The sequence below is a fragment of the Cherax quadricarinatus genome, chromosome 63 (assembly GCF_038502225.1).
Source record: "Cherax quadricarinatus isolate ZL_2023a chromosome 63, ASM3850222v1, whole genome shotgun sequence".
Lineage (NCBI taxonomy): Eukaryota > Metazoa > Arthropoda > Malacostraca > Decapoda > Parastacidae > Cherax > Cherax quadricarinatus.
The window spans coordinates 24,934,025-24,948,219 of record NC_091354.1 but is presented as its reverse complement, the minus strand read 5'-3'; the positions used below and the strand labels follow the sequence as shown (position 1 = coordinate 24,948,219).

General features: G+C 38.5%; 1 protein-coding gene across 1 annotated transcript in view; it reads right to left on the bottom strand.

Moving 5' to 3' along the window:
* Nucleotides 1-14,195, bottom strand: part of LOC128698149 (uncharacterized) — a 428,958-nt gene that overhangs the window by 38,807 nt on the left and 375,956 nt on the right. The window contains exon 10 of the mRNA XM_070098535.1: nucleotides 8,480-8,565. Coding sequence (XP_069954636.1) covers nucleotides 8,480-8,565 — 86 coding nt within the window. The remainder of the gene's footprint in view (nucleotides 1-8,479; nucleotides 8,566-14,195) is intronic.

Sequence of the window (14,195 nt, the reverse complement as noted above, 5' to 3'; positions counted from 1 at the left end):
AAGTGGTTCTGGAGGATTCATGCCCGAAGACCCACCTCGTCAAAAGGCAAGTTTAGAGGGCTTATGTTTCTTTCTTGACTTTTCAGGACTTGGGAGTCGGGGACTCACGCCCTTGCATCTCTATTTTTTATTCTTAGACCATGAGAAATTCGATTTCAATTAGACATTTTTAGATTAACTTATTAGGTTAGGATGACATTATATATATTTATTTTAATTACAATAAACATATTTTGAAAATTATGCGATATGTAACAATGAAGAAAACAATTGTCTTTCCTGAAGAATGCGGCCTTCGAAATTATAATTGTGGAATGCAATAAAACTTAAAAATTGCTCCTGGGGATAAGGAAGTTCGTTGCAAACTTCATGGGATCTGAGTCACAGACTAATTTACCCAACAAACAAATAAATAAATCTACAAACATTGACATATAAGAATATTCCTACCTTTCATTAGAAAGATGTTCCTCATAGACACCCAGAAACAGTTCATCCATTCATAAGATGACCAGCATTTAAGACAGACGCCGTGCACCATTATTTAAATTTAATCAGATAATAGACCTAATCCAGATGGGGCCATATAGTCCTTTGATTCTTTCCAAGACACATTACACCAGCGTTGAAAATTTGAAGTTTATCGCATAATGCGTTCTTGAGAAATAAACGAGAATTAAATAACAAAAAGGCACAATACCGTGACTGGAACGATACACAAATAACCCGCACATAAAAGAGAGAAGCTTACGACGACGTTTCGGTCCGACTTGGACCATTGACAAAGTCACACAGTGTGACTTTGTCAATGGTCCAAGTCGGACCGAAACGTCGTCGTAAGCTTCTCTCTTTTATGTGCGGGTTATTTGTGTATGAAACGAGAATTTTAGAGAAATTTTTTTTTGCTGAGAATGTCCGGCAGATGTTACGATCTATCGTTATTAAACTGATAAATGCCATAAATGCGCTAATTTATATTTTTTAAGTTTTCTCTTTTCATACTATACAATCCTGCAAATTTTGGGGGAGAGAATTGGTAACCACACAGCCCATCATCATTACATAGATACTTCCACTTAAGATATACAAACGTTTATGGTTTGAAGCCGATCAGAAGACGCATTCTCTAGATATTACATGAGAAACGATTTCATTTATTAAAACTGACAATATGAAATTTACACAGCTCACAGTGAGCACTAAGCATTTTTTTAATAAAGCTTACCAACGATCAGAGTTTAAAGCCTATTATTTTTTTTTTTTAACAATTTCAATACAACTTGTGAATCTGCACCAACTCAGACTAAATTTATACACTTCATCAATGTTAATGTTTTGAAGCCGATCAAAAGAAGCAGTGTTTAGTAACTGAATATAAATGTCAATATTTATTCCATAAAAATTTCCACAACTTGGTGTAAGTTGTGTTCAGGACGCCGCACCTGTGACGATTATATGTAGACAATCAGAAGAAGCATTCTCCACTTAAGACTCTGATTCCAGTGATTCCAAGTTTTATGGCTTTTGTATTTAACTATATTGACAAACTTGCCCAGCATAAAACTTAATGGGTTCTATTCCGGCCGTAAAATGCATCACCCATGAAATATTTGTGTCGTTCAGAGGTGATAAACTGGAATTTATTTAATGGGATTTGGCCAGTGCTGGATTTAGAAGACGTGCTAGGCCAGGGGTGGGTAACTTTTTTAAGTATGCCTGCCAAAGTCGGCCATGTCTTTGATACAAATTATCTGGAAACATATGGGGACTATTTCCCAACTTTTCTTGGAATGGATACGTGATAAATGTCATAATTTTTTATTGTCTTTTTTGAAATGAAACCAGAGGTTAGCGTGCTGGAAAGAAGTCGCTGGCGTGCCAGGTTTGGCACGCGTGCTGAGGGTTATCCACCCCTGCCTCAGCCTCACCACTACAGGAAGATAGAATAATGTTTTAAACAAAATTCAGCGAAGCCGAGAATTCACAGTTTCTCCTCTAAAGGAAATAAGATGTTATTGTTAAATATTGTAGGGACTGAAAAAACAAAAACACATAAATGTTAAAATTAGCACTGTGAAAAACATTTGCAATAACTAAACTTTGTAAACGTTTTGTGGAATCAGCAGGATTTTTTAGGAAAACGATATTGTGAGTTTACTTTTATATAATTTTATATACTTTGATCCAAGGCAGCCAGCTGGCTGCTTTGGATCAAAACGTCTAGCGTGAGCTGGGCGCCGAGGTATGTATTGGTCCAGTGTGGTGAGAATGGTAAAGCACTGCGTACCTTGTTCCAAGGTTCGTAGGTTCGAGTCTCCTTCGGCCAGAGATCAGTCTTTGTGTATATTTCGCCTGCTCTTGCGAATTCCCTGCATTTATTCTTTTAGAATAAATATTAAGGAAAAACTAAACTAAAAATCTTGAAAAACGCTAAGACTAAAATAGGTTTTTTTTTCTAGCATTTAACATAGTAAAGTCATTGTGGCTTTAAGTTTATTTTTTTACTTTTACTGAAGCTTGAAAACGACCTCTCTCTCCCGAGCAGTTAGTGACTATTAAGCTAAGAAATAGCCACAAGATTGCTTCCACATTAGGGAAGACCATCTGAATTTTGTCCTTGTGTATAATTTGATAAAGGTCTGTATGAGAGAGTGACTGCTCTTCTGTAGTGCAAAAGTTCATCAGTAACTTTCAGATCAAAATCTGGGTTATGCTGCCACCAACAGTTCAACACACTGTTAAATTTCTTGCTTAGATGCTGTCAGATTAGCAAGAAAGGAAAACATTTGTACGACATCACTGTACACAGTAGCTCTTCTTATTAAATTTTCTTCCAGTACATCTAGTATAGGAATAAAAGATCTCTTGGAAATATAAACACATATGCAGTATAATGTGATCCTTGTTAGGTAAGACACATATGCAACAGTTAGGTATTTATATTTCGAAACGTTTCGCCTACACAGTAGGCTTCTTCAGTCAAGTACAGAAAAGTTGATAGAAGCAGAAGATACTTGAAGACGATGTAATCAGTCCATCACCCTTAAAGTTTTGAAGTGGTCAGTCCCTCAGTCTGGAGAAGAGCATTGTTTCATAATCTAAAACAATATGGAGTTGAAGTGACAGGATGGAGCCTTATATAGGGCCAGGTGGTGAGACGTAGGTCACTAGTAGAAGTAAGAACGCAGATGTTGGGTGGTCAGGTCCCTCGAAATAAAGATACCTAACTGTTGCATATGTGTCTTACCTAACAACCTGTCGGTATTTTATACCATTTTAATGTTCAATGTGATCCTTTATTGACTACGTTTCACCCACACAGTGGGCTTTTTCAAGTCACAAACAGATCTACCTGGGGTGGAAGGGACGCGAGAATTTATAGTCAGGTTCAGAAGAATGATGATTCCGAAGAATCATGGAATCATCACTTATTTCTATATCCGACAACTTCAACCAGAATAGTGGCTTCTATAACATAGCTGAACCACTTGCCAAGAAACTTCTTCATCGCTATCCCACATAAGAACACAGGTATGGAAGAACACTGTAGAAGGTCTGCTCACAAACTTATCCAATCTCCTTTGCCAGCTACCCAAGATTATAGACTCTATAACCCAACTCGGTACATCATCAGATGCAGCATTCTCCACCTGACCTCAGCATTCTGAACCTGACTATAAATACTCGCGTACCTTCCACCCCAGGTAGATCTGTTTGTGACTTGAAAAAGCCCACTGTGTGGTCGAAACGTAGTCAATAAAGGATCACATTATACTGCATATGTGTTTATATTTCCAGTATAATGTGATCCTTCACTGACAACGTTTCGCCCACACAGTGGGCTTTTTCAAGTCGCAGGGTGGCAGGTACGCGAGTATTTATAGTCAGGTTCAGAATGCTGCATCTGATGATGTACCGAGTGGGGTTATAGAGTCTACAATCTTGGGTAGCTTCGAAAGGAGATTGGGTAAGTTTGTGAGCAGACCTTCTGCAGTGTTCTTCCATTCCTATGTTCTTATGTGGGATAGCGATGAAGAAGTTTCTTGGCAAGTGGTTCAGCTATGTTATAGAAGCCACTATTCTGGTTGAAGTTGTCGGATATAGAGATAAGTGATGATTCCAGGATTCTTCGGTATTGAGTGTTGTCTTCTGTGGCGATAAGTCTTGAGTTTTTGAAGTTTATCAAGTGGTTGTGTGAATTACGGTGTTGTACACAGGCATTCAACCAGAATAGTGGCTTCTATAACATAGCTGAACCACTTGCCAAGAAACTTCTTCATCGCTATCCCACATAAGAACATAGGAATGGAAGAACACTGCAGAAGGTCTGCTCACAAACTTATCCAATCTCCTTTCCAAGCTACCCAAGATCTTAGACTCTATAACCCCACTCGGTACATCATCAGATGCAGCATTCTCCACCTGACCTCAACATTCTGAACCTGACTATAAATACTCGACTCTATCATTACTGCCTACACAAACCTCCTCAATGCCTCCCTTGCCTCTGGATACTTCCCTTCACTCTTCAAAGCTGCTACTGCTATCCTCCTTCCTAAACCCAATAAAGACCACTCTGACCCTAGAAACTATTGCCCTATCAGCCTCCTCGAAACTATAGGAAAACTCTTTGAAAAACTCATCAATCATCGCCTTCGCAGATACCTGGAACACAATTCTCTACTTTCTGATGGCCAGTTTGGCTTCAGAACACACAGATCCACACAGGATGCCATTAACATCATTCTCAACTACATCCACATCAACACAAAACAAAGAAACAGGACAGCCCTGGTTGCAAAAGACGTTGAAAAAGCCTTTGACACTGTCTGGCACGAAGGGCTCAAGTACAAACTCTGCACTAACTTCAATCTGCTGCCTCTCACTACTCGTAAACTCCTCTGCAACTTCCTAGACGGCCGTACCATGAGAATCAAATTCCAAGGCTGTTACTCTGACTACTTCACACTAAAAGCCGGAGTACCCCAGGAATCTGTCCTCTCCCCTACCCTCTACATTTTATACACTAATGATATTCCAACACCTGTATACCACAACTCCATCACACTAGCCTATGCAGACGACATTACACAACTTATCACTCATGCCAATATAGATACACTCACACACAAAACACAAAATGAGGTCGACAGGATAGCCATCTGGGAACAAAAATGGAGGATCAAAACCAATGCAGCTAAATCCAGCATTACATATTTTAACTACAGGAAACGTGATCCTCCACTACCTGTCGAGCTCAGAACAGCTGACACCCGCACTAACATCCCAATCACACAATCTGTCACTGTCCTTGGCGTTAATCTTGACTACCTTCTTCGTTTACACGGACACATTCACTCAAGGCATGCAATAGCTAGTAAGGCCCTTGCGGGCCTCTACAAGCTGAAACATGCCTCTCAACGTACCAAACTACACCTCTACAAATCCCTAATACGTCCTCTAATAACTTACTCTCCTCTAGCCCTTTCTCTTGCAGCAAAAACAAACTTAAACTGCAGCGTGTCCAGAACAAGGCGCTGCGCTGGGTGCTTGATGTCAGATGGGAAGACTTCGCCACAAGCGAGTCTCTCCATGCGCAATTAGACATCCCTGTGCTGAATCTGTACTGGAAGACGCTCAGTGACAGACAGATAGACAAACTTGAGACACGACATGACTACTGGACCACTCTCCTTGATGAAGACATTCGCAGACCCACAAACCAACACAACCTTTTCTACTCCTTGCATGATCCTGCTCCAAACCCTATTTACAAATAACCGTGGATTCACTGACAGGTACCTTCTATGACAGGTACCATTCTCTGACCCACGTTCGCCTTAGCTTTTGGGTTAAGACATGGCCCAGTTCTACACTCCTCTCTAGCCCTAAACGTCGCATGTCCCTTCCTCCTCGCTCACCCCACTGGAGTCCTAACAGAAGAGCCTGAATTTCTCTTCTCAATATCTGTCCCACGATCGTCTTCGCTGCTGGGTTAAGCCCTGGCTCTATTTCTACGACTAAGAACACTCCTCTCCAGCACTATTCTTCGTCTGTCCCGTCTTCCCCGCTCATCCCATTTGGGATCTTACCTGAACTTTCGTTCGTTCGTTCACCCCAGGTAGATCTTTCTGCGACTTGAAAAAGCCCACTATGTGGGCGAAACGTTGTCAATAAAGGATCACATTATACTGCATATATGTTTATATTTCCATTGTGTCGGTATTTTATACCATTTATTTCCAAGTTTATCTCTTGAAGAGAGTTCATCTAAGACATCAGAAACAGGTGCACTTCCGTCATTTCTTTACTGTTTCCTTTCTCTTTGTCTCCTGACAGTTCTGTAGTTAACATTTGGCAAGGTGGCTTTTGTACGTTGCTCAAGCTCAATAAAATCTACTCTAATTTTGCTTTAAAAAATGCTGAAGAGAACTGTACAAACACGCACAAGTACTCCACAGTTCTTATTTCCGAATGGCTTTGATGACCTTGTGAAAATGACCCAACACATGGATCAAAAAACGCACCATAAACACAAATTCCAGTTCTTCCATTTTCTTCAAAAGAATGTTTAGCTTCAAGTCCAGTATCACTTCCTCATTACCATTAGATTACAAATGAGTAGAAAACACATTATTATTATGAAACTGAGTACATGGAACAATATTGAAAGGTTTAGAGACTAAAGTGGGTTTGGGCAAAATGTGTAGGAAAGGCCTATAACAGTGTCAAAAATATTATATACCTTGGCCGGAGGCCACATAGATTTTGAGGCCCAAAGCTTCGGCCTGCCAATCCTATACGTAAATTTAGCACTTGTTTTAGCGGAAATAAAATCTGCACTTACACACTTGAAATTCACTCTACAGTCGTCGAATTGGGAGGGACCAATTTGAACTTCAGAAGCAGTGCTGCTGAGGGTTCTAGAAGTTATCCAACCCATTCTAGGATAACAAAATACTGGGAATGAGTTCAGAACTTTGATCATAGGTTACCTGCACATGTGACTTGTTCCAAGTTACCATAAACAATGGTTGAAACTTTGTAGTCAATAGGATCAGGCATTCTCGAGTTATGAACGAAAGAATAACGATAGGCTGGAAGAAAAAAAAAAAGATAAAGGAAAAAATCTGGTAACCACTTGAACGCCTCAATGGGATTATTAAATTATTTTTTTTACAGATTTATTTACTTAGGCTAATTAATGTATCTTGGCAAAGAATAGCATCTCTGTTCCGATGATAATTGTTTTTATTCCTTTTGGCCACAAGCTTCAATATAATTTAAAAATTTGTCTTGTATATATATATCATGTATACTATGTATGACGAAATACATTAAAGTGGGTCAATGAGCAAGGGATGCTTAACTTAAAATTTATTGTAAAGTTTAATATAACTAGCTGAAATGAGGGAGCAAATCCATGGCAAGCCAGTAATAAATCTAGTAGGCAACACACCGTGCTGTCTGGAGTTTACTCTTTCTTAACATGATGCATAATGTATTTAGAACCAGAGTTCTGTTATCTATATATATATTTTTTTTAAATTGATTCTTAAAAATCAATATATATATATATATATATATATATATATATATATATATATATATATATATATATATATATATATATATATTTATTAACACACTGGCCGATTCCCACCAAGGCAGGGTGGCCCGAAAAAGAAAAACTTTCACCATCATTCACTCCATCACTCTTGCCAGAAGGGTGCTTTACACTACAGTTTTTAAACTGCAACATTAACACCCCTATATATATATATATATATATATATATATATATATATATATATATATATATATATATATATATATATATATATATATATATATATATGTCGTGCCGAATAGGTAATACTGGTCAATTAGCGAGACTCATTTAAAATTAAGTCCTTTCTCAAATTTTCTCTTATACGCTTAAAGATAAAAAAATTTCATTTATGTTAATGCAAAAATTAATAAATTTGTACCAAAAAAAAAATTAGAAAACTTACCTAACGTTATTATAACAAGCGCAATTTAATTTAGCCTAATCCAACGAAGTACATGCATATTTTAGAAAAAATTACAATAATTTAACAAGCAAACACAGTGAAATATATTTTTTTCATTAGGTTCAGAATGATTTTTACGAAATTAATTGCATACAAAAATATTCGCTAGCCTTATTCGGCAACAAGAACGTTGCTATTTAAGCGAAAATCGCAAGTTTTGCCTACTCGGCACGACATAAGAAATATATATATATATATATATATATATATATATATATATATATATATATATATATATATATATATATATATATATATATATGCATAGAAATTTGCATAATCCATTGCAAGACAAGCTTTCCTATGTAAAGAAACTTGATTAATATGACAAGAATTAAGTACCTCTATTTCTGTTAACAGGAAAGTGAGTTCATAAGTAGAGTTAAGGATGAGGAAACACTCACCTGTACTGACTTGGCTCGTTGGCTGTAGTAGCTCTGACTTTGCTCACCAGGATACGAATGATGTTCACCACGAAGATGACGTTAATCTGTACTCAGAGGGGGAAATAAAGAGGCACTTTGAAATATATATATATATTTTTTTTTTGAAATGAGTGTGATGAAGATGAATATGATCAAAAGAACAAAGAGACAATGAAGGAATTAATTAGGAAATTACTTATGTAACTCGTATATAATTTTGTGTGTAATTGCTTTCAATGATGATATCATTATAGTCATCAATGTAGGGTCTCAATGATGGGTCTCAATTATGGTATCATTATAATCATCATTGATGGGCCTCAATGATGGTATCATTATAGTCATCAATGATGGGTCTCAATGATGGTATTATAGTCATCAATGATGGTTCTCAATGAGGGTATCATTATAGTCATCAATGATGGGTTTCAATGATGGTATCGTTATAGTCATCAATGATGGGTTTCAATGATGGTATCATTATAGTAATCAATGATGGGTCTCAATGATGGTATCATTATAGTAATCAATGATGGGTTTCAATGATGGTATCATTATAGTCATCAATGATGGGTTTCAATGATGGTATCATTATAGTAATCAATGATGGGTTTCAATGATGGTATCATTATAGTCATCAATGATGGGTTTCAATGATGGTATCATTATAGTAATCAATGATGGGTCTCAATGATGGTACATTATAATGAAGGGTTTCAATGATGGTATCATTATAGTAATCAATGATGGGTCTCAATGATGGTATCATTATAGTCATCAATGATGGGTCTCAATGATGGTACATTATAATGATGTGCAGCCAACGATATAATGAGGCATAACCAATGATATAATGAGATGTAACCAACGATATAATGAGGTGTAACCAATGATATTTATACTTCTGTTATTTATAATTCTTGATAAGAAACCGAGAATTCTATCATCTTTACTGCGAACATGACTCAAGAAATCGTAATGACACGATTGCAAACAAACCATACCCCCGGCCGGGATTGAACCCGCGGTCATAGTCTCAAAACTCCAGCCCGTCGCGTTAGTGGCTAACGCGACGGGCTGGAGTTTTGAGACTCTATGACCGCGGGTTCAATCCCGGCCGGGGGTATGGTTTGGTTTACTGCGAACACTTAGTGTTGTCTAGGCTTTATTGCGAACACTTACGTAGTGTTGTCTAAGCTTTATTGTGCACACTTATGTAGTGTTATCTAGGCTTTTTTGCGAACACTTATGTAGTGATGCCTAGGCTTTGTTGTGAATACTTACGTCTATGTGGAGAAATTTTCTCCTAGAGGGGGTATCAGCCCCCTTCAGCCCCTTTCAGCCCTGAGAGGCCCAGCCCTCTCAGAAAGGGTAAGCATCTTGTTTACTGCCACATCAATTACCACCAGATGTTTAACCAGTGTGTACCAGTTACGGGTCATACGACTTCTTGCAAGAGACCAGTGTTGCAAATAGTGTAGTTTAAATAAGAGATGATCAGTCTCTTACCTTAGCAAGACAATTAAAAAAATTCTGCACCAAATTTATTACCATTTTAAAGATGTAGATTGTTGTCTATGTTTAAGACAGCAAGAATCAAGCATTCTGAATTGCTTCATAGTGGAAGTTTGGAAAGGAGGGGAAATGTGCTAGGTCAGCTCTTTATTTGTGGCTAGGGGCACAAAGAAAGAGCTGACCTAGCTGACCTAGCGTCTTCAGATTGCTTATAACCCTACTAAGGAACACTTTAACGATGAGGTAACAACCAAAGAACACTGATCCGTGCATTTTTGTGCATAAAAGTATCTCAATAGACAGAGAGAAGTGTGATCAGCTTCGTTAGTGACATGGTGAGCAAATCTTGATGAACAGTGTAACAACGAGTGTTGCGATAACAGTGTGAGACATTCTTCAGAACATATCTGCTTCAATCTAGACACCTATATCCGAGTCAGTATGGGTCCGATATAGACACCCAGTTAGGTCTAGTAATTAATGGGACTAGCTAGGTCGGCTGCACAGTGGATAGATACTTCATTTTCACTGGATGTACCATATACTCGGTTATGAGCAGGCCATCGAGCCCACACCAGTAAGTGTTGTCAGTATTCAGCTATTGACATTACTGACATAACACCCCCTAGGGGTAATTATACTCACACGTAATAATTTATCTTCCAGTCCTTGAGGAAGTGCATACAACAGCCTCTCAAGACATCGCCTGTAGGGACGGCTGTGTAGGCAAAAGCTGTCTTTCAAGCTAAGTCCCCCTACAGGGCACTATTTAATTTTTGATTTAGCTTATAGCATTTTCCTCAACAGTCTAGGTTTTATTGTGAACACTTACATAGTGTTATCTAGGCTTTATTGAAAACATGTAGTGTTGTCTAGGCTTTATTGCGAACACTTATGTAGTGTTATCTAGGCTTTTTTGCGAACACTTACGTGGTGTTGTCTAGGCTTTATTGCAAACACTTATGTAGTGTTGTCTAGGCTTTATTGCAAACACTTACGTAGTATTGTCTAGGCTTTATTGCATTCACTTACATAGTGTTGTCTAGGCTTTATTGCAAACACTTACGTAGTGTTGTCTAGGCTTTATTGCAAACACTTACGTAGTGTTGTCTAGGCTTTATTGCAAACACTTACGTAGTGTTGTCTAGGCTTTATTGCGAACATTTACGTAGTTTTGTCTAGGCTCTATTGCGAACACTTACGTAGTGTTGTCTAGGCTCTATTGCATTCACTTACATAGTGTTGTCTAGGCTCTATTGCAAACACTTATGTAGTGTTGTCTAGGCTCTATTGCATTCACTTACATAGTGTTGTCTAGGCTCTATTGCAAACACTTATGTAGTGTTGTCTAGGCTCTATTGCAAACACTTACGTAGTGTTGTCTAGGCTCTATTGCAAACACTTATGTAGTGTTGTCTAGGCTCTATTGCGAACACTTACGTAGTGTTGTCTAGGCTCTATTGCGAACACTTACGTAGTGTTGTCTAGGCTTTATTGCAAACACTTATGTAGTGTTGTCTAGGCTCTATTGCGAACACTTACGTAGTGTTGTCTAGGCTTTAGATTACTGCTATTTAGAACCTGTAAAAGTTTTTAGTATTCAGAGTGATTGGGATCTACGTTATTAAATCTATCAGCGCCATGGTTATTCCCATTCATGCTTACAATAAACTGCATTAACCACTTCTATGATCACTGCATCAATCTATCCAGACGCAGTTTTCTAATCAGAATTAATTTGACGACCTATTTTAGTGTAACCGGCATACTTACGTGCTATTTCTTTATCTATTTTTTATGGATATTGTGTGTTGAGAAATGGCATTACCTGCTAAGTTTAAGGAGTTTGTACATAACTTAGAAAGACAGCTCATCACCTGCACAGCCGCCCCTGCAGACGAGGTCTTGAGAAGCTGTCGAAGTCATCTCTCAACGGGCTGTAAAGAGTTATAATTTGTAAGATTATAAATTACCCCTAGGGGGTGTTATGTCAGCATATTTCATTCACTGATTGCTGACAAATTACATACTTGTTTGGACTCAAAAGTCCGCACCTTACTGCCGACTATAGGTTGATTACAAACTCCTTGCGACTCAAGAACTGCGCAGTCCCCCGTACTACAAGAAATTCGTAACCTACCTTGCTCTTGTAGCGTGAGCTATGGTGTTCTTCACACCTTCGACAGATATTGGTGACTTGATAGAAGCTGAAGTGTCCTTGGATGTTCACGTCTTCCATAGTCTAGGAATATGCACACTGGTACACTAGTTCCACAAGATTTGTCTTTATTGTTCACAATCTTATCACTAAAGAAGCTGATCACACTTCTCTTAAGTGTTTATTGTGTTTTATGAGACATTTTGTTCACACTAACTCACAGATCGTTCTTTGTTGGTTATCCTGGCGTCAGTGTCACTCTCAGTAGAGTCAAAAGTAATCTGAAGACGCCACAGCGCCCCACGCCGTCACTCCCCTTGCACAAAGGAAAAGCTGACATAGTACTTTTGCTTCCTTGCCACTTCCTCGATGAAGCAAAGCAGAATGTTTGATTCTTGCTGTCTTAAGCATAGACAACAATGTCCACCATCTTTACTATGGTAATAAAGTGGGAGCAGGATTTTCCTTAATTGTCCTGCTAAAGTAAGAGATGTACTGTCTCTTATTAAAATACACTCTGCAACACTGGACTGCAAGAAGCAGCGGTCGCTTGACCACGTCGCATACTCGTACGGCATCTGTGAGCAATTACTTACTGTAGCAGTAAACAAGATGCTTGCCCCTTCTGAGAGGGCTGGGCCCCTCAGGGCTGAAAGGGCTGAAAGGGGCTGAAGGGGGCTGATAACCCCCTCCTGGAGAAAATTTCTCCACATTGGGGGGCGGCGGAGGTTCGCTGCAGGTGAACTATTCATCACTTAACATTAATTTAATTTTCTCACTCGCCACCACTGCTGCTTGTCTTTTCTGAACAGCTTTAGTCTGTGTGGTTTCTGGAGAATCACTAATTTTGTTTTCAACACTGTGTAATTCTAACGGTACTAGTTTATTTATTGTCCGCTTATTCACTACACCTTTGCTCAAAACATCAACTGTCCTGATGATTCCATTTGCATCAGGATATATGGTCACAATTTTTCCAAGTGGTCATTGGGACCTCGGACCATCATTGTCAATAATCACTATGTCACCAGGTCTTAAGGACTTATGATTTTCAGGAACACCAGCTCCATAGAAGTGTTCTCTCAATGAGGTGAGATATTCGTCTCGCCAAATTTTCTCCTAACGTTCAATCACTTTATTAAGGTGTTTGAATTTACGTCTGAGTTGCTCATGTTCGAAATAAGTAGGATCCTCTATGATTTCTTTATCATTCATGGGAAGAACAGGTTCGAGCCTTCTGCCATGGAGTAAATGAGATGGACTTAACACTTCTAAATTGTCCAGATCATCGGTAACATAAGTTAGAGGTCTGTTGTTGACTCTATTTTCTATTTCAGTCACAACTGTACGGAATTCTTCTAAGTCTATTCTCTGACGATGAAGAGCCTTCCTTAAACAACGTTTTACAATGCCGATCATTCTTTCATAAAATCCGCCGTGCCATGGAGATTTAGGAGGAATGTATCTCCAACGACAACTGCGTTGATTCAGCATCTGTTGTACTTCTGGTTGATCAAAAATCTTGCTTATATAAGCACCACCAGCAACAAAGTTCGTTGCATTATCTGAAATCATCAGTCTGGGACATCCCCTTCTGGCTGCAAACCTTCTGAATAATTTGATAAAGGTTTCAGCAGACATGTCAGTGGCTACTTCTAGATGTACTGCTCTAGTTGTAGCTCAAGTGAACAAACAGATATACACCTTGATAGGAACTTTGTCAACTGTTTTGGTTAAAATTACTGGTCCAGTGTAATCTACACCTGTCACCTCAAATGGAGTGATATGACAAACTCTTTCAGAGGGATATGGATGTGGACCTGGATACTGACATACTCGCATATCAGAGTGACGACAAGTAATACAGTCCTTTATTTGTTTTTTCACACTTTGTCGACCTTGAGGTATCCAGTAGGATTGTCGTATATGACAAAGTGTGTCAGCTACCCCACCATGTAACACGTTACTGTGGGCGTTTTGCACAATCAGTTTTGTTAGCCAATGATTCTTGGGGATCAATAT